This window comes from Typha latifolia, chromosome 2 (assembly GCF_019914945.1).
Source record: "Typha latifolia isolate L0001 chromosome 2, TyphaL0001v2, whole genome shotgun sequence".
Classification (NCBI taxonomy): domain Eukaryota; kingdom Viridiplantae; phylum Streptophyta; class Magnoliopsida; order Poales; family Typhaceae; genus Typha; species Typha latifolia.
Genome location: NC_133087.1, coordinates 10,827,984 through 10,848,879, shown reverse-complemented (window position 1 = coordinate 10,848,879; position 20,896 = coordinate 10,827,984). Strand labels below are relative to the sequence as shown.

The 20,896-nt window shown below is 35.6% G+C and overlaps 2 protein-coding genes across 4 annotated transcripts; one reads left to right on the top strand and one right to left on the bottom strand.

The window, feature by feature from the left end:
- Positions 1 to 1,500: 1,500 nt before the first annotated feature.
- On the bottom strand, positions 1,501 to 13,119 carry LOC140781864 (mediator of RNA polymerase II transcription subunit 22a-like). 3 transcript variants are annotated; one of them, XR_012107753.1, is made up of 5 exons: positions 12,820 to 13,119; positions 12,657 to 12,722; positions 12,307 to 12,557; positions 1,897 to 2,138; positions 1,501 to 1,807 (listed from the first exon to the last, which is right to left on the bottom strand). XR_012107753.1 is itself a non-coding variant. In XM_073128137.1 (4 exons), the coding sequence occupies exons 1-3, from the start codon at positions 12,970 to 12,972 to the stop codon at positions 12,324 to 12,326; spliced, it is 453 nt and encodes a 150-aa protein (XP_072984238.1). In that variant the 5' UTR covers positions 12,973 to 13,119; the 3' UTR covers positions 1,501 to 2,138; positions 12,307 to 12,323. The 3 variants fall into 3 exon arrangements, 1 of the variants encoding a protein (XP_072984238.1); XR_012107754.1 differs by having other exon boundaries at positions 1,986 to 2,138; XM_073128137.1 differs by having other exon boundaries at positions 1,501 to 2,138.
- On the top strand, positions 7,865 to 10,123 carry LOC140781935 (uncharacterized). The gene is made up of 2 exons (XM_073128246.1): positions 7,865 to 9,218; positions 10,029 to 10,123. The coding sequence occupies exons 1-2, from the start codon at positions 7,865 to 7,867 to the stop codon at positions 10,121 to 10,123; spliced, it is 1,449 nt and encodes a 482-aa protein (XP_072984347.1).
- Positions 13,120 to 20,896: the final 7,777 nt, after the last annotated feature.

Genomic DNA, 20,896 nt, shown 5'->3' with positions numbered 1-20,896 from the left:
GTTAAAATTAGAAACCCTACAAAAATATCTATGGAGGTAGTATATCAATTTTGAAATAGTTTTCCAGAATTAAAAAATTCAGCTATCTCCAAATTAGGTATGCAACAATAATTTAGGGATTCCAATCATAGAAATTCAAATTTTGAAACCCAAGTTGTGAGATTTCCTAATTTGACTTGGCAAGCTTGGATCTATGAGTTGGATTTAAGTTGTGCTCCTCCACCTAGTCACTCTATGTTCCATTTTGTGCTATCTGATTTGAATTAAGTTAATTTTTTTTAAAACCTAAAATAATGGCCTTAGTAAAAATATGCAATTAAATTTATAAAATAATTATTCTAGGATGGAAAATAGACTAAGCACTTTTATCCTCTTCTCAAGGACAATATGTCGAAAATGTGATGGATTATTATGACCCAACCGTGGGAGTTGAGTCCAGCTAATTAGTTCAATTTACTTATTGTTTTAAATTTTAAAAGAAACATATGTAAGCCCAATAAGACAAATTAGATCTCATCCAATAGGGCAAAGAGAATATTGAGTTTAGTCAATTTATTATTATTATATTTATCTTTTTTATCTTAGTCATTCAATCATCCTTGTTTTCATAAGAATATATCGTAATTGTAGATCCATCCAAATCACCCAAATCCTAGCCACCATCCTCTACCACGAGCCACTCTATTTTACGACCGTCCACCATCACCTTTGGTTGTCCGCCGCCTTTCAACAACCATCGTAGGGTTGGATATTCACCATTCTATCTAAATTCGATATATCATCATTGTTTTGTTTTTAACTTTTCATTCCAACCTCCTATTCACTTAAAACCAAAGTCAGTAGATCCACAACTCGTGAACCTACCACCTATAAAAAAATCTCGTAATTTTCTTATATTCAGATTAGTGTAATTTTCTTATATTCAGATTAGTCCAAATCTGATACATAATGAGCCCCAAATTGTTAAGCCTTAAAACGAGCCAAGAACTATTCAATGTGAACCAAGAACTATACATATTTGAGCTATGCCTAAGCAAGTGAGCTAATTTTAACTCAGCCTCGGCTCGAAATTCAAATCGAGTCCAAAAACAAAGCTCATATTCAAGCTCAGCACAGCTCCGCTGTATAGATTTATGCTCTAATTAACATCAAGAAAAAAGAGAGTATTTTAGCCATTTGTATTTATGTGTTTACTTTTTAACAATCATTTATTTGAAATATTTGATGAATATTCTATCATGGCAATTCTGAAAGAATCACCAGATCTTCATGGTAAATATGATATTTTTCAAAATATAAAGATAATTTATGATATTTTAAAAAAATTCGTGGCAATTATGTAAAACACCCAAAGTAAAAACAAGAAGATTGACCTGATTCCTATATCTTTGGATTCTATACCATGAAGAAAATATGACCAGATGCGAGCCTTAGAAAAATGCAGGGATTAATCTTCTGGAAGCTAGAATGGTAATCGATCAAAACGATGCCAACTCGAAAGAAACGCAAAAATCATAATATTCGCCTTCAAATGAGTATATTAAGAAAAGGCAGTTAGCAAAAAAAAATGTTTTAATTGGACCAAGTTGAACTACCCTGCAACCCACTTCTAAAATAATTTTTGCCCCTAAGTTCCAACCTCCTTTGCGGCTCCAAATCAAGACCAACATCCATTCACAGTAGTAAGTTAGCACAAGCACTAATGACTTCGCGAGCTGCAAAGACGAACGCCCTTCTTTGCATGCATTGACTGGCACAAGGCTTCCGACGGTTCAACATGAATCATCTTTCAGAAAAAGAGTAATACCTGAACATAGGCAATCAAGTTTCAAAAAAAGAAATGATAGGTATGGAGCTGGTGAATTCATTTTGAGTGAAGCTTAAATAGTACATCACCTTCAGTTAAATGCAAGCAATTAGAAAATCAAGACATGTAGGGCTGTCATCATTCAATTACTGAAAAGTTAAGTTTAACTATCTTATACCATTTCCCAGGAGCAATTCGCGGTGCTAGAGGATGAAAGTATAAACATAAGTGTCAGCAGTCAATTAAATGCGGTCGACGTCAGAGCTGTGGTCAGACATCTCTATGTTGCTTGTTACTCATTACCTTGTGCTGCAACCTCAAAAATATTAACCTGGAATGGAAAAGACGGATGTGCCATTAAAACATTTTCAAGTAATCTATTAAGATATGAATTATTACTTCTAGGATAACAGATTTCTTAAAGAGAAGATAGGCAAAAGGTTCAAATGTATACAAGTAGGTATTCGCATGAAGCTCCATAGTTTACAATGGTGAAGACAATTTCCATGTAATTCTGATCTATGTGTGACGATCAGTTTTTTAATCCAAAGATAATGGTGAAAACAATTTTCCATGAAAGTTATTAAACTTTTAACTTTTTTTTACCTTTTATCCTTTCTTTTTTTGGGAAGATTTACAACATCCAAAATGCAAAAGTAAGAGGGATTTGAGATGAAAAAAAGTATAAACTTAAGAATTTTCACATAACAAAAATTTCCCAATTGGTTGATGTAAATCAAGAAGGGCATTTTGGTCCTCTATTTTAAAGTAATGTTTGTCGGGCAGATGCATATAGGTCAGAACTACAAGGGGGTTAAACAGCACAAATGAAATTTCAGAGAGATACCTTAAATTTTTATCTAACCACTTAGGGTAAACTGTATTTTTCCCAACTTATATCCATAATAAGTTCCCTAAGGTTAAAGCTAGATCATGATTATCAAATCAGGTATATTTTGTTCATGAAAGACTACCAAAACACAAGGAAACATCTGTTTATTACAATGAAAATAGTGACCCTCATGTTTACAGTAAGTTACTTGGTGATCATAAAACAAAATGCACAAGATATGTAAGTCAAATGTGCTATTTCATACTGACTAACAACCCAGACCCATAAACCAAGACTCTCAAAATAAGAGAATAGAAAATAAAATAAAATAAAAAGAAAAGGCAGAAAGAAAATGACATGACCAGCAAGACAATTACGACAATGTTTTCCTCACAAGTCTAAAGAAAAGTAAGAGCAAAATATGACAACAATAGGTGAAATAGCAAAACAAATAGCTAACAAAGTAAACAAAGATGAGAATTAAGGAAAAGAAATCAAGGTTGCTAGAAAGGAACAAAGAATGACATAAATGCAAATTTACTATATACAATTAGTGCAGATTTGAGTTTTAAGTGAATTTCTGAGTGCTAAAGGGCATGAAAGAAGAAAAAACACTGCATTAATAGGCATACGAGCTCGTATATTGTTTCTATGGATTTACTATAAGGTTTCTATGAATTGGACAATAATAAGTGTAACGAAAGAGAGAAGTAATATTCTCTTTCTCATTATGAATATATATATATATATATACACATCATATATGTGATTCGATATACCTAAGGTATATCAGAAGATTATATTTGCATCTGTATGGTGCTCATAAAATACAGGATTGCTTGCAATCTGTATAGCACTCATGTTATCATCATAAAGAGCAGTAGGTGTTAGAGTTGGCACACCTATATCACCCAATAGACGACAACGATGAATGATCTCCTTAGCAGTAGTGGGCATTGTTCTATACTCTGCTTTAGTACTAGAAAAAGAAACATCTTACTTCTTGCTTCACTAGGACATAAGAGTCACTAAGGAACAGACAAAACCCACTGATGGAACGATGAGTCGTAAAATCTCTAGCACAATTAGCATCAAAATAGACATGAAGCACAAGAGAAAAATGTACAAACATCAAAAGAGAGTGAGTAATGGTCTTCTATACATCCAAGAATCCAAAAGAGACCTGCATAATGAAAAGATCAAGGGGCTGCTATAAACTGACTAGCTATTATAATATTCTATTCTCAAAAGGAAATTGTATGGTATTGATGTGCAGAATCAAGTCTAATAGTATACCTTACACCAATTATCTGTAGTATTTTAGTGTAATAGGATATAAAGGCAAAAAAATGTCTACATGAGTGGGCATATGAGCTCATATATGATTATTATGGATTTATGCCTCGTTTAGTTCATGCATAAAGTTTTTTAAGGATAATTTTATGCACACCTCTTAAATATAAATTAGGTACATCTATAACTTTACTTACATTTTATTGTTTGATTGTAAAACGTAATGATTACCTTGAATAAGTTTATGTAAAAATTTATGTTTGATTATTAATTATGAATAAGTCTATTAATTGTACGAAGATTTTTTACTTAGAAAATGTGCATAACTTTATCGCGCCATTTATCTATGTATAATTTATCACGTGACTTACCTTATGCAGTTTAACCAAAATATGCATAAATGAGTATTTGGTTGCAAGATATATTTAAGGGAGTCCTAATTCATAAATAAGTATCTTTTATATAAGTATCTTTTATACACAAATCAAATATCACCTTATTAAAAAATTTCTACAGATTAAGCTATAGTAAGGATAAGCATATAGTAGCTGAATATGATGATTTTGGCTTTTTATTTAGCAATAATAAAATAGGGAGATTGATAAATGGTAGTATGTGCGAGGACGATAATGGCAAGCTTGTTTAGATGGAATGCTAGCAGGAGAAAGTAGAAGAAAAATAATAATATTTTGTTTTTATTTCAAAAGGTGCTGTCTTTTTTGACGAAAGATATTTCTTTCTTTTAGGAAAGAACAAATTAGCATTAAATGCAAAAGATATCTTTCTCTCCACACCAAAAGTAAGGGCACTTTGATCCAAGAAATAGTCAATTGAGTTATGCTGCAACAGAAAACAAATATTGGGTCCAATGGCAAAAAGCGCATCATATTGATTTTTTGTGCAAATTGCTCAAGAAAATAAATGAAAATTTAAAAAGATAAAAAGCATTAGATTGCAGAAAGTCATGGAGATATGAGAATTGACGGAAAACAAAATGAAAAGTACACTAGAACTTAGGGAAGTGGAGAGAGAATAAGAGTCAAACTCATAAACAAGGAAAGCAGGAGAATGCAACAGTGAGCTAAAGAAGAGGGAAAAGGCAATTTATCAACAATTTAGTTTGTCTGCAACAAATGACACTCGTTTGTGATTCCATTTCACGGTCTTCGCCTATTATTTCAAGTTAAGTCATGTGAGACAAATATGCAGTGCATTAACAATTTAACTTAATAGTAATGAAAAGGATTTCTAAGAAAAATGTACCCAAATAGAAAGGTTAGTCTTCAAAATCTGGTTTAACAAGTTTGTATCTAGTAAGCTATGACATCTATATGCAAAGAAAATATGAAAAACTCATATCTAGCAAATATAGAAAAGCAAGATAAAAGACAACAAAAAAGGGATGACAACAAACACATAAAGTGGACAGAAATGAGGAAGACAAAAAGAATAATTAAGAGAAGAAAAGGGTCATATATGAAGGAATAAAACTTGGAAAACTCCCCTAAATGACAATCATTCCATCGATAGCCCCCATCTCCAAATGAAAAAGAGAAAAAAGAGATTTATTGCCGATTATCTGCCCAATAACACACACATTCCTTAGCAGTGTGTTGTGTTGTTGATTCCTACAAAAGTTAGAAGATAAATGAAGAGAAAGAAAAGAAAATTATTGTAGATTAGCATATTATATATTTGAGGCTTCTTGCAATACATACTGTGTTAACACGTGGCAACCCCTCAAATAACTCATCATCAAGCTACTTGGATATACTAGAAAAACAAAGGAATGGAGAAAACCACAAGAAGATGTGGAAAAAAAAAAGAGCAAGCGTGCATTCCATTTATCCTGACCTAACCATCAAAAGTTGTATGCAGTGTTAAACCATAGAATTAGATATGAAAGTTATACAATGAGTAGGCATAAGTCACATGCTTCTTTTCTTCTTTTCAGTGATGTGGGGCCCCTTTGAAACCAAGCGACAAGAGAGAGAAGTCTCAAGGGGATGCATGTGAAGCAGCATATACAATGTCTATAAATCCACGAAGCTCCCTTAGGCCAACAACTATTGACATTTGTAAAAATTGAAATTTTTTATTAAGAAAATATCCTGTAGAAATTTGTAAACATTCAAACTTTAAAATATTTAAATAAAAGTAAATTAATAAACTAATGCTTATTGACAGCATGTATATCTCTATGTAGTTGTTTACTCCATCTGGTGTCAATCAACTTCGACCATTTTTTATAACTTTTGCCTGCATTTACTTTTATCAACTCTTTTGTTATGTCTATAGTATTGTATAAGAAACTCATTTAAGACTTATCGTCACTGAAATATTGTGGTGGCAATTGTAATATTATGCTAAAATGCATTTCCAATAGCTATGTTGTCTAAAGTTTCATCTAAACTTTGATCTTTAGGTTTCATATTCTTAATTTTTATAAACCACTTTAGTAATGTAAATAATCTCATCTTTATGTTGTATTATGCATTCTAAAAAATGAGTGGCGAATCTAGTAAGAGCGAGTTTGATTATCTCTCTACCACCAGTCATCTGCCTAAGCAAATTAAGAACATAATCATGATTATATATGAAATTTGTTAATCTTTGACCTTCATGTATAATTATGTTAATTTTCGAATATTTGGTAATATCTTCCAACATGAGATCAAAATAATGTGTAGTACATGACTTTCAATATAAATGTTATCTTTTATCATAAATAATTGTCCAGCAACCTTATAATTTGCCCTATTATTATTCAACAAATATTTAATCTCATTTTTAGCAAATATTTAATCACAATTTCAACAAATTAAATAATTCAGTAACTCTGAAGCACGGACACCTCTCCCAGGGAGAGGTGCCCGTATCCGACACGTGTCCAGAGTTTCCCAAAAAAAAAAAAAAAAAAATCGAACACTGTTGGGGCACAGGCGGGGACACGGGCGGTATTTTAGGTATTGTTTAATGAGTCGGGTCGGGTTCGATCAAATGTTATTAACCCGCATCCAAACCCGATAATAAAACCTTACCTTCACTGTTAAGCGACGAAATCGTTCAATTCGATCGAAGCCCTAAAACCCTCGAGCAGCTGCCGAGCGACGATCCGAGGTGCGACGGGCTGCTAAGCGAGTGCAACGGCCGACGGAGTGAGTGCGGCGAGCTGAGCACGGTGAGGATGCAAGTTCTTTTCTCCCTATCTCTCGTCTCTTGTCTCTATCTCTCCGTCTCTTCCTCCCTCCCTCCATGCCCTCCCTCTCTCTCTCTCTCTCTCCTTGTATCTTTCTCTCTCTCTCTCTCTCTCTCTCTCTCTCTCGCTGTCTCTTTCTCGCTGTCTCTCCCTCCATCCCTCCCTGTCTCTATCTCTCTCCCTATATCTTCCTCCCTCCCTCCCTCTCTCATTCTCTGTCTCTTCCCCTCTCTCTCTCTCTCTCTCTCTCTCTCTCTCTCTCTCTCTCTCTCTCTCTCTTCCTCCTTCTCTCCCAATCTGTCATTCTCTCTCTCTCTCGCTGTCTCACTCTCACACTGTCGCTCCCTCTCTCTCATTATCTCTCTCTGTCTCTATCTCTTCCTCCCTCTCTTTCTCTCATTCTCTCTCTGTCTCACTGTCTCTCTCTCTTTCATTCTCTCTCGCTGTCTCTGTTATTAAATTATTAAATTATATTAAAGCTTCTTTAATCTCTGTCTGTTAAATTGTTAATCTGCTAATACATATCTCTTTACTAATGTAGTTTTATTATAGTTCAAGAAAAATGAATACTGAAAATATTTCTGATTCTAATCAAAATACTGCATCAAGAAAAATGCTCTCTGTTATTAAATTATTAAATTATATTAAAGCTTCTTTAATCTCTGTCTGTTAAATTGTTAATCTGCTAATACATATCTCTTTACTAATGTAGTTTTATTACAGTTCAAGAAAAATGAATACTGAAAATATTTCTGATTCTAATCAAAATACTGCATCTTCTGTGGATGATAATGCTCCCTTGTGGAGATATGTTACTAAGATGGAGAAATTGGGAGAAGATGGAGGAAATCATAATTTTAAATGCAATTATTGTCAACAAGTCTACAAGGGATCATATTATAGAGTAAAGGCTCATTTGCTGAAAATTAGTGGGCATAGAATTAGAGGTTGTCCAAAAGTGAGTATTGAACATGTTATCGAAATGAAAAGGGTTGTTGATATTGCCGAGTTGAGAATTAAAAATTCGATGCCTAAACAAATTCCTCTGCCAAAATTTGGACAAGCGGCATCTTCTAGTAGCTCAGTTGGAGGTGTAGGTTTTGATATGGGAGAGACATCAAGAAAAAAAAGAGCAACAGGAATGACACCTATTGAGAAGTCATTTAATTCTGGTGCTCGCAATCAATTATATTGTGAGATTGCAAGAATGTTTTATTCAGCTGAGTTGCCTTTTCATCTGGCAAGAAATCCTTACTATGTTAGAGCCTTTCAATTTGCAACAAATAATAATATTTCTGGATTTGTGCCCCCTGGCTACAATATGTTGAGAACTACACTACTTCAACAAGAGAGAGCAAATATTGAAATGTTGCTAAACCCTATTAGAAGCACATGGAGAGAGAAAGGACTGAGTATTATATGTGATGGTTGGACTGATGGACAGAGGAGACCGCTTATAAATTTTTTAGCGGTGACTGAGAGTGGGCTTATGTTCTTGAGAGCTGTGAATTGTGAAGGAGAATATAAAGATAAATTTTGTATCTCTAATTTGATCATTAAAATCATTGAAGAGGTTGGACCTTATAATGTAGTCCAAGTGGTTATAGATAATGCACCTATTTGTAAGGCAGCAGGGATGCTTCTTAAAGCAAGGTTTTCTCACATGTTTTGGACTCCATGTGTAGTTCACACTCTCAACCTAGCTTTGAAGAACATATGTGCAGCAAAAAACACTGAGGCAAATGAGATTGTGTTTGATGAGTGTAGCTGGATTTCAGTAATTGCAAGGGATGTAATGTGCATAAAAAATTTCATCATGCAGCATTCAATGAGGTTGGCTATTTTTAATGAATTTGTCAACTTAAAATTGCTTGCTATTGCGGAGGCCCGCTTTGCTTCGGTGATTATAATGTTGAAAAAATTTAGAAAGATCAAGAAGGGTCTTCAATCAATGGTAATCGGTGATAAATGGAGTTCTTATAGGGAAGATGATATTGGCAAAGCACAGTTTGTCAAAGATAAAGTCCTTGATGACATTTGGTGGGATAAAATTGAATATATACTTGCTTTCACAGAGCCTATATACAGTATGCTACGGGTTGCGATTACGTATAAATCATGCTTACATTTGATATATGAAATGTGGGATACAATGATTGAAAAGGTGAAGACAATCATATTTATGCATGAAAACAAGAAAGAAGGCGAGGAATCTATTTTTTATTCAGTGGTGCACAAGATCCTAGTGGATAGATGGGATAAAAGCAATACACCATTACATTGCTTAGCACATTCTTTGAATCCAAGGTTAATTTAATTTCTATAGTCCTCTTTCTTATGATTAAAAATTTTATTGTTCTTTCATTGCTATTGTTTACTAATTATATGATTATGTTAATAAGTATTATAGCTCATCATGGATTCAAGAGGATCCAAATTGTGTACCACCGCATAAGGATTTGGAAATTTCTAATATGAGAAACAAATGCTTAAAAATGTTATTTCCAAATGCAGAAGAACAAAAATGGCATACCAAGAGTATACTAGTTTCTCCACATCAACCAAAAGTTTTGCTGAGTATGATTCAATAGCAGATAGAAATGAGTTTGATCCAAACATGTGGTGGGTTGCTCATGGTGCTTCTGCTCCTATTCTTTAGAATTTAGCACTTAAGTTACTTGGGCAACCTTGCTCTTCTTCAGGTTGTGAGAGGAACTGGAGCACTTAGTCTTTCATCCATTCATTGAAAAGGAACAAGATAACTCCACAAAGAGCTGAAGATTTAGTATATATGCATACTAATCTTCGCCTTCTATCAAGGAGGTCTCCAGATTATTTGAGAGAGACCAAGATGTGGGATGTTGGAGGAGATTCTTATGATTCCTTTAATGGTGTAGGAATGTTGGAGTTTGCTGATCTCTCAATTGATGAACCGGATTTGGAGACTATAATGTTTGTTGATGAAGGCAATGAGGCAGTTGAAGATGAATGATCTACCTTATGTTGCTATTTTGTAATGATTGTTAGTTTTTAAACTTTTGTGGAACTCAGTTACTTAAACAATAGGACATGTTTTACACTTTTAGGGCTTGTAATAATAATCTGATATCTTTTTAGAATTTTGTACGCTTTTGATTGTCTTTCAATTTTGTTATTATCTTTAAATTAGTTCTTACAGCTTGATGTGTACTTCTTAGTTCTTTGAATGATACTTCTTAGTTCTTATAGCTTGATGTATGTATTTAACACTATTAGATTGCAAATTTTTACTTTAGATGTATCAATTTTTTATTTTATTTATTTATTTATTTATTTCGCCGTGTCCTATGCCGTGTCCGTGTCCTATATTTTCAAAATTTGTCGTGTCGCCGTGTCTGTATCGTGTCGTGTCCGTGTCCGTGCTTCATTATTCAGCAAATATGTAATCTCAAATTTAACAAATTAAATAATTCAGCAAAGAACAATTTGGATTTTGGAAAGTTATTACATGCAAAGAAAATCAGTAAGCGAAAAAGAAGAGAGAAGAAAACGAAAAGATTAGAGAGAAGAAAACCAAAAGGAAAAAAAATTATGCTGATTTTCACTCGAAAGAAGAGATTAGAGAGTAATAGTGAAAGAAAACGGAAAAAAATGAATGAAAAAGTGAAAAATTATAGTGCAGTGAAGGAGAAATTTAAAAAAGAGAGTGAAAGAAATTTAAAAACTGAGAGAAATAAAATTATATACTAGAGTTTGTCGGAGTCGAAGAGCTAAATCTCTTTGTTAGAAATAATATTTATGGTAAGGAGAGAGAGAGTGAGAAAAAAAGAGTGAAAGAGAGAAATAAAGAGAGAGTTCTATCCCTGGGTTGTCTCAGGGGCAAATCCATAATGGATTTCGCCTAGTTTATCCAAAACCTTCTCCTTAATCCACACTAAAACACATAATCGATTAACAATGGAGGGATTAAAGAACTTAGTTTTATCTCATTATAATATTAGATTGAGCGAGAAAAATTAAAATAAGGTAGACAGAAAATAATCAGATGATTGATTTAAATCATATTTTTAACGAAGGATAGAATATTAGATGATAAAGATAACCCATAGTTAGATGAGGTTTAAAGGGAGACCACGACTAGAGCAAAAGATGGAACGAGTCATTCGGCAGCAAGAGATAGTATAACTAGTTAGCTACCAATGTTAGTGATAACCCTGATGATCCTAATGATACACTTGATGGTGAGATCGTTCTTCCACATTTACTAAGAAAAGCCAAGAAGTCATAGGGATTGAAGATAAAAAAACTAAGAATGTACATACATATCAGCGACGTTATTAGAATGTTGCTTTCTATGATTATAGTTCATCAAATATTCATTATTTTGAGTTATTGCAAGATCCATATGCTGGTTATTATCCTCCTTAATATCCTTAATATCCTTAGACACAAGATCTATATTGATTATTATCCTTCTCAGAAATAATAGGATTCATTTGATATGAATGATACATGCAATCACTCCATGGAGCACCAAATTCTAAACATCATTATTTACAAACTTATGGTGTTTATGATGACGATGACCATAAGAATTTACGAGAATCAGCTCAATATTCATCGAAGTTGACTTTTGAGTTAGTACTTTTTTATAATTTTTTGGATTCATATTTGAATAATTATTGTTTTCTTATTCTTTTGTCATATTTTTCGAAATTTTTAGAAATTTTTCTATATTTTTAAATAATATTTAAAATTTTCTCAGACAACTGATACAGCCAATTTGGTCGAAACTTATCATTTTATCGAAAGGCCGATCCCGATCCCGCGAACCGCTAGAACAAAAAATTATTTCTTAATCTTTAAGATTCCATATCAGCTGTATATATTTGGATTTGCTATATAGATTTGTTATTCGAATCCTTTCTCCTCCATCCCACTCTATTTAATAGAAACATTTATGTCCTAGCTTAAGACTTCCTTCCTTGTAAGTTTTGGTCTTACCTTCCCCTCTAGAGGTATTTGCCATTAGAATGAAGTCTTCGATAGAGTTTTTCCGTAAGTAGGGATATGCAGTAAAGTTTTGCAATAAAACGAAACAAAGAGTTCATAAAAAAGATGCATTCATATCGTTCCAAAACTGCTAAAACAAAATAAAGACAAAAAATAAAAATAAAATTTGTCTAGATTTCTTACAGGCTGAGAGTTCGACATCATTCGGTTTGATGCGTCCTCACGACTGAAGAGTAATAATGCGTCTCCAGATCCTTGAGACCCGCCGCAGCCTGCTCCCCGATCCTCTCCAGCAACCTGTCGCTACTCTCAGCCTGCCGCTCAAACACCTCGATCCTTCTATCCACGTTCTCGTTCAGCGACCCGAACCCAGAGAAGATGGCCGTCTGCTTCAGCTCCGACACCAGCTTCAGGAGCGAGTCCGTCGCTTGTACCTACTCCAGACACGCATTAGCACAAACACCAAACGGACGTGAACCATAGAAAAATGATTCGGCAGCAATTTCCCGAATGAATTCTTGATCCGAACCTACCATTCTTGACGCGCGCATCTCCATCTGGAACGCTTCTTGCGAGTTCCGAACGGGTGGATCGTTGACCTGAGAAAGAGATTAATGGGATTTGAAGGGGTTAATTGGGGATGAAATGAGAAGAAAAAAAGAGGAAATTTCAGGAAGGTTTGGAGAAGGAGCAAACCCTAGCGACGTTGATGAGGAGGGAGAAATTGTCGACTATGTTGGAGATGTCGGTGTCGACTCTCTGAAGTAGGGATCTCTGCTTCTGCGCGGCTGCTGCTGCAGCTGCCGCAGTCGGGCCGCTTCCCGCGCCGCTTGCTCCTACTTTGCTCATCCTTTAATTGTGTGAAGACGAGAAAATTGGGAGAGGAGAGAAGGTAGTGCGGGAGAATGCCGGTGGGAGAATGCCGGCATTATAATATAATTACACCTAGCCCCCAATTTTTATTACGAGAGTTTTGCCTTAAAAACCCGAACATATGTTTTCTGCATTTTCTCTCTATTTTAAATTTCCACTGCAAAGATTTTATATTTTACTGTTTCCGAACCAATTTGTTTTTGTCTCACTTTCTAATTTGCAACGGCTTATGTGAGAGAATAGAATAATTATATTATACCAATTTTTGAGATATTTCTCTCTAAATATTATATAGAAAAAAAGACGAAGTTACGAAAAAACATATCCTTTCAATGGCATACTCTCATTTTGACACGATAGCTTTAATGAGTGGATTATTTGATATTACGCTTTGTTTCAAAAGACAAGATTTATTGAGATGCTGCTCCAAAAGAGCTTGATTCGGCCTTTAGGAAAAACGAAGATTTTTAAGTAGTAGCTCTTCCCTAGATATGAGAGAGATCAAATGTATTAGAAAAAATAGATCACATTTGTTGTTATTTCAAGGATATGCAATTGATCACATTCTTTATTCATCGCTAATCGAATTAGGTTATCATCGGGATTTGCTTTTCAACAGTAGCAGTTTTAAGCTATGGCATTCAAACGATCACAACCCGACATTCAAACGCCACAAGCCCAAAGCCCCATCAAAGAATAATTACTCTTGGGTTTTGGCGTTCAAACGGTGGCAGCCTAGTGTTCTAACACCAAAACATGCTGACTGCTCTTGGGTTTTGGTTCAATTGACGATATCCAATGTTCGAATGCTAAAACTAATTGATTGCTCTCGAATTTTGGCATTTGAATGGTTGTCGCTTGTCATTTGAATTATTGAACCTAAGTGTGTAGTTCGTCCAATGGCGTTCGAATGCCCAATGCCAAGATTCTAGTGTAATTCCTCCATATATTTTAATCTGCCTATAGGATTAATGAGATTCTAGTTGTATTGGATTCCTAACTTTCAAAGGATTAACATATATAAATCTCAGATCATTGCAATGGTTAGATCGCTTCTTACTACCTTATAAAGTTCCATATTCAGTTCTGTCCAGTATTATTACGTGGATTGAGATCTACTTCCTTGTGGTCGATTACAACACACACATCATCAATCTATCACCTAATCTATCTTAGCCAGGAACACAACAATTGGTATTAGAGTAGTACATCCTTAGACTACCATGACCACCACCAAATCCATGGCAACAAGGTACTCTGGTTGAGACATCCATGGCGGTCTTCGAAAGGAGAGAATCGAACCCCAACTCACCAATGATAGTCGCTTCGATAACATCGAAGTCCGTCAATTTGACCCAAATGATGAGATCGATGTAAGCCTCATTTTTGAATTCACAACCTCAATTCTAGTGCTGCAACAAGCTATACAATCCTCAATCAAAGTGTTGATGCAAATCGTCATTGACTTGTGACCCCCAAGGCACCGAACATCCTCCTTCGCAATCGGATCTCACCACCACCTTTGTCATGTGATGGAAGATTATTAAGGCATACACCACCACTACTGAAGCCCTTGCTGCCCCCACCAACAAGCCAATCATAGGCCAACAACCGCAGTTGCTCCAGTCTGTGAACCGATTTTCCCACTTCCACCACCCTTGGAATTCGAGGAGGATCAAGAGTAGACTAATAACCCACGTCTTAGCAGCCCTATCTTGCCCCCACCTATACTGACCCAATCGAGATCATCCCCTTGCATCCTAACCCAAACCTCCACCATACTTGACCCAAGCCTGGACTACAACCAGCCTAGAGTCTTCTAAATCTTGGCCACATTGAAGATCAAAAAGCACTTGTCGATAATGGCTCTACACCCATTGGCTCTCCGAGAAATGAAAATCATGCTTAACACCCCATGATTCTACAGTTTGGGTCCAATCACTTTCAAATTTGCAAAGATGTAAATAGACTACAAATAGAATAGGCAACACATGCAGATTGATGGGATTTGATACCAACCTAGCGCCACCTTATAACAGATGGTGTAACGCCCCCGTCCGGCATGGGCACGTGCACGCCCACGCGCCCACACGGCACGCACGGCGCACGCGATAGGTCGGGCGGGGCCCGTCACACACCGATACTCTCCTGTATACATACAAGCATGACATCATCAAATACTATCTGCTAATATATCCATGATCACATAACCCATCACTAATTAAATCATATTATTAACCAAATAAACCTGTTAACATATGAATATCCCAGTCCGCAATAATATACATTAAACCACTACATAATCTGGTAGGACCCACACAGGCCACAACAAACTATAAAGATACAACTAAAACAACTAATATAAGAGTACACTATGATTCAACCTGTATTATACAATTCATCGTCTAATATAATAGAGTACAAATATCAAATACTGGTACAACTCAATTCCTATATAAACTATCATCTATACTGTCTCGCATCTATAGCTCACCTCATCATCGCTCTAAAATATCTTCTCGAGATATCTCAAGTCGCTATCACATACCACGTATCTAAGGGGGTTAGAAAATAAATAAAGAGAGTCATGAGAAAAAGGCTCAGTGAATAAACCTTACCCCAAATCAGTGATGCCAAATAGAGAGTAAATTATGTACTGGATAATATAAATCAGAAAGTAGCATGATGCCATGTATGAACATGTATATATGTATCCTCAATGGCATATATATGAATGAAATTAATTCTTATGAATGAGCATATTATATCCTCAACTAAAAATATATCACATGATGAAATTACCATATAACATCACCGAATATAACGACATATCATGTATAACAATAATAAAACTGGTCACATCAATGATGATGTATGATGCATGCTAACCACTAAATAATCGTATATGTCAGAGCTAGATATAATCCACATGTCTCTCACTATCACAATCAACCGTCTCAACTCTGAATATCATCCACCATGCTGGACTATGGTACCCGGCCCCAAACTCGATACACATCATGTCACAAGCTCAAAGCATACCCTGTCATATGCTAAGAGTATCTCTATAGATGAATCATACCCTGCTATACGCTAAGGGTATCTCTGTAGATAAATTATACCCTGCCATACGCTAAGGGTATCTTAGAAGAAAGTAATCATACTCTGCCATACGCTAAGGGTATATCAATGATAGTTATACACTGTCATATACTAAGAGTACAACCATCAGCCATCACCATACTCTGCCATACGCTAAGAGTATGTTCAGTACCAGTCCGGACCAGATACCGTTCCAGCCATCACATCATATCACATCACATCATATTACATCACATACACATGTACTTTTATGATATCCTATACATGATAAATCATATGCATATATCCAGTACGACAACAGATCATGCAACTCAGGAATTTAGGTGGTAAAGAAGCCGAGAGAAAATCATCTCTATATATCACCAATGTACTCATATCTCAGATCAGCCTAATCAAATGTATGATAAAATATGCTTGTCTGAAATCATCTCTAGATAAAATCATGTAATCATGCTGGAGGCCAAAACATGCGTGTATATAAGATATAATATATCCTAATTTGAGAAAGGCGTCTAGAGGATAAGACTACTCACCACCACTGCAAATACCAAACAACCACTCGTTCACGTTGCTACGACAATGATCAAGCCTCGATAGCTAAGTCCACGGGATCCTGAACAGAGGGGGTCGGAATATGAAATTATTTAAGTAGTATGATATTAGCCATTTATCTAATTAAAATCCGTTTATATAATATATGATGATTTAGAAGGTTTTAGAATTTCTACTTATCTTTATAACTAGTTAGATTTTTAATTACAGATAAAAATAAAAATATAGAGATTACTTTATAAAATAATAAATAAATACATAAGCCTATGTATTTTATTTGTTACAAAAATAATAATGTATAAGACATTAATAGAATTATTTAAAATGTATATCATAAGAATATTAGAATATAAATCTAATAATTATAATTTACAAATCTATCTATTAATCTAATATACATATAAGTAAATAAATAAATAAATATAAGTATTACCTATATTTATGTGTAATAGTTTATAACCTAATTAATCATTAATTAATTATAATTAACAATAATCATATTGATGAATATATATTATTATTAAAATAAATAATATCTAAATTTCTTTGCATTAATTAAAATAGAAATACCTAAACAAATAAAAAATACCAAAATAAGGATTACTAGTACTAGTGCTGGGCTTGGTCCAGCACTAGCCTGCTACAGTGCTGGGCCGAGCCCAGCACTGTTGCAGAAAGACAAGAAGAGAAGAAGCAACTGAGGAGGAAGAAGAAGAAAGGAAGAAGAAAGAAGGAAGAAGAAGAAGAGAAGAGAAGAGAAGAAGAAAAGAAAGAGATGAGGGGAGAGAATTGCGGAACCGGGCCGGCGGGGAGGGCACTAGCCGCTGGTGGCCAGCCAGCGGCCGGCCTCTCGTCAGCGGCTCAATTCCGACGGGCCCGAGCTCGGGTGTGAGAAAGAGAGAGAGAGAGAGACAGAGAGAGAGATAGGAGCTCACCGAAGCTCGTGGAGGTGGCGGCGACGGCGACAGCGATAGACCGGCCTCGCTGAGAGAGAGAGAGAGAGAGAGGGAGAGAGAGAGGGAGAGAGAGAGAGAGAGAGAGATAGAGAGACCGAGAGAGAGAGTGAGAGAGAGAAAGAGAGAGACCGAGAGAGAGAGGCGGTAGGGGGGTCTTGGTGGTGGCTACGGCGGCGCTGGGGCCCACCGCGGCCAGTTGGCCGTAGTCGGTTGGCTGCAGCGACGCAAGGGGGGCGTGGCACGCTCCCCTCCTGCCATTACATGGCACGAGGCCGGCTACACTGTGGCCGGCGCTGGGTCAAACCAAGTTATGATTGAGATGTTTTTTCAATAGTACTAGTTTTAGGCTATGGCATTCGAATGGTCACAAGCCAACGTTCAAGCATCACACGCCCATCGAAGAATAAGTGATCTTGGGTTTTGGCGTTTGAACGGCTACCTCTCGGCATTCGAACGCAATAAATGCTCTCAGGTTTTGGTGTTCAAATGGTGGTAACTCAGCGTTTGAATGCCAAAACATGTTGATTGCTCTTGGGTTTTGGCGTTCAAAAGATGGCATCTGACATCCAAATGCTACGTTCAAATGATCGTTGCTCGTCGTTCGAACATCCAAACCTGTGAGTGTAGTCCGTCCAATGGCGTTTGAACACTAGCAATGGCGTTCAAACGCCCGATACTAAGATCATTGTGCTAGGTTAATTTGAATTATTTTGAATTTTAGTTAGCCTCTAAAAGTGTGGAAGACAACCATTTTAGATATTATAAAAGACTATTACCATTTTCTTATCTTCTTCCTCCTCTAACCTCCTTTCCTACCCTTCTCTCTTGTTCTCCTTCTCTATTGATCTTTCGATTTCGGCCACCGTCTTTTTCAAGGACGTCGTCATCTCTCTCTCCCATTTGCTGCACCTCTTTAGACCTGTAGGTCGATCATTCTTCTGTTACGATCTGACCACATGGGTTAAGTTGAGTCAAGTCAAGTCGAGTCAAGTTAGTTGGTTAACTGTATCTTATTATTTGAATTTTAAATAAATTGGATAATCCACATGTGGATCCGATCTCTAAGAATTTTTACTCCTATAAATAGGAGTGGACATGTGTTGATAATTATCATAGAATGAATTTGAGTTTAGCCAAGTTATTATTTTCATCCTTATCTTTTACTGTAGTCGTTAGATCGCCTTTATCTTTTTAGGAGTAAATCATAGCCGTAGAATCACTCCGATCTTCCAAACCCAGCCATCTTCCTCCACCAGCAGCCACCCTACCTTACGGCCATTCATCACCACCCTTGGCCATCCGCCATCCTCCAACGATCGCTGCAACGTCGGTTAATTACTATCCTGCCCTATTTGACCTTACTTCATTATCTTAATAATATTTTTTCATTCAAATTTTTATGAAACCAGATCTATTAGAACCCTAATTTACATGGCTACCTTCATATAAAATTTTATAATTTTCTTACGTCCAGATCGGTCCAAATCTAGTTTGTAACATTTCCTTCAACTTTTTTTTTCTCATTTTCTCATTTCCACCATTACCACTCCACCACCACCATTCATAAATCTGTAGCCTCCATTGTCACCACCTAATCTATTATAGCGAGGGACACAATATATATATCCATGCCTGAGATCTTTTAGTATATGTCCATTTCCAACTATTTTTTTCTTCATGGACTTTAGTTCATAAGCAAGAAGATTAATCTTATCGTATAAACAAATAAAAAAATTAATTATTGTCAAAACACAAATGTTTATTACTGTGTCTAAATGAATGTTAATATTGGGTGACCTTATTTAAAAGTAAAAAATAAATATTATATGTCGAAACAAGGTTAAAAGGGTAAAATAATAATTTTATCATGCTATACGATTATTGGATAATCATATTTTAGTAAAAATAGTGTAACATGTCATTCATAAGTTAAAGGGTAAAATAGTAAATAACTAGATAATGCATGTGTTAATATGTTGTAACCATATTTTAGGAAAAATGGGTATAATATTCTATTCACAACTTAAAAAAGGAAAAATAGTAATATACAAAATGGTGTTAATATTTGGTAACTATGCTTTAGGAAAAATCGATATAACGCATCATTCACACGTGTAAAGAGTAAAATAGTAATTTTATTTGTTAAAATGGATGATAATATTGAGTAACCATGTTTTAGGTAAAACGGGTAAAAACCACGGCCCTTCACTCTAGCACTAGTATGACCCCGTTTGAGGCAGTTTATGACCTTAAAACCTCACCCATCTCCCCACCCCCACGCACCGGATTGAGGTGGACCTAGAACTTGTAGACCGAGATGGGACCCTATATGTCCCAACACTATGCCAAAAGATGCCATAAAATGACACTTCTCCCAATTAAGCACAGGCTCTTTTCCTCACAACGAGCTAAGAATCTTTCTAAATTTGACAAACATATGCCAAAAGAGTCTCCAAAAATAGTCAAGTCATCCATAAATACTTTCATACATTCCTCAACCATATCACTAAACATACTTAACATGCATCTTTAAAAAGTTACAAGTGCATTACATAGGCCAAACATCATCCTATGAAATGCAAAAGTACTGAAAGGACATGTAAAAGTGATTTTCTCTAGATCTTCTAAAGAAATCTCTATTTGATAATAACCAGAGTAGCCATCAAGAAAATAGCAAAAGGGATGGCCAGCCACACGTTCTAAAATTTGGTCAAGAAAAGGAAGTGGAAAATGATCCTTTCTTGTGGCGGCATTCAACTTTCTATAGTCAATACACATCCGCCACCTAGTCATAAGTTTGGTGGGAACTGATTCTCCTAACTCATTTGTTGTTATAATGATCCCCGACTTTTTAGGGACCACTTGCATAGGACTTACCCATTTGCTATTAGAGATATGATATATGCATCTAATAATTTTATAACTTCAGTTTTCGCTACCTCTTTTATTATGGGGTTAAGCCTACGCTGCGAGTCTCTACGAGGGTTAGCCCCTTCTTCCATATGAATCCTATGAGAACATATCAAAGGACTAATACCTCATACATCTGCTAGAGTCCACCCAATGACAGACTTATATTTTCTTAAGATTTGAATTAATTGCTCCCTTTGGGACGAGGTTAACTTAGAAGAAATTATAACAAGAAATGAGTCCCCTGGTCCTAAGAAAACATGCTTTAATCCTTTTGGCAAAGGTTTGAGCTCCATTTTAGGAACTTCCCTACCTAGATTTGTTGGCATAGTAGGAAGTTCCTCGAACCTTGGTTGTTAATGTTTCATCCCATGAGTGTG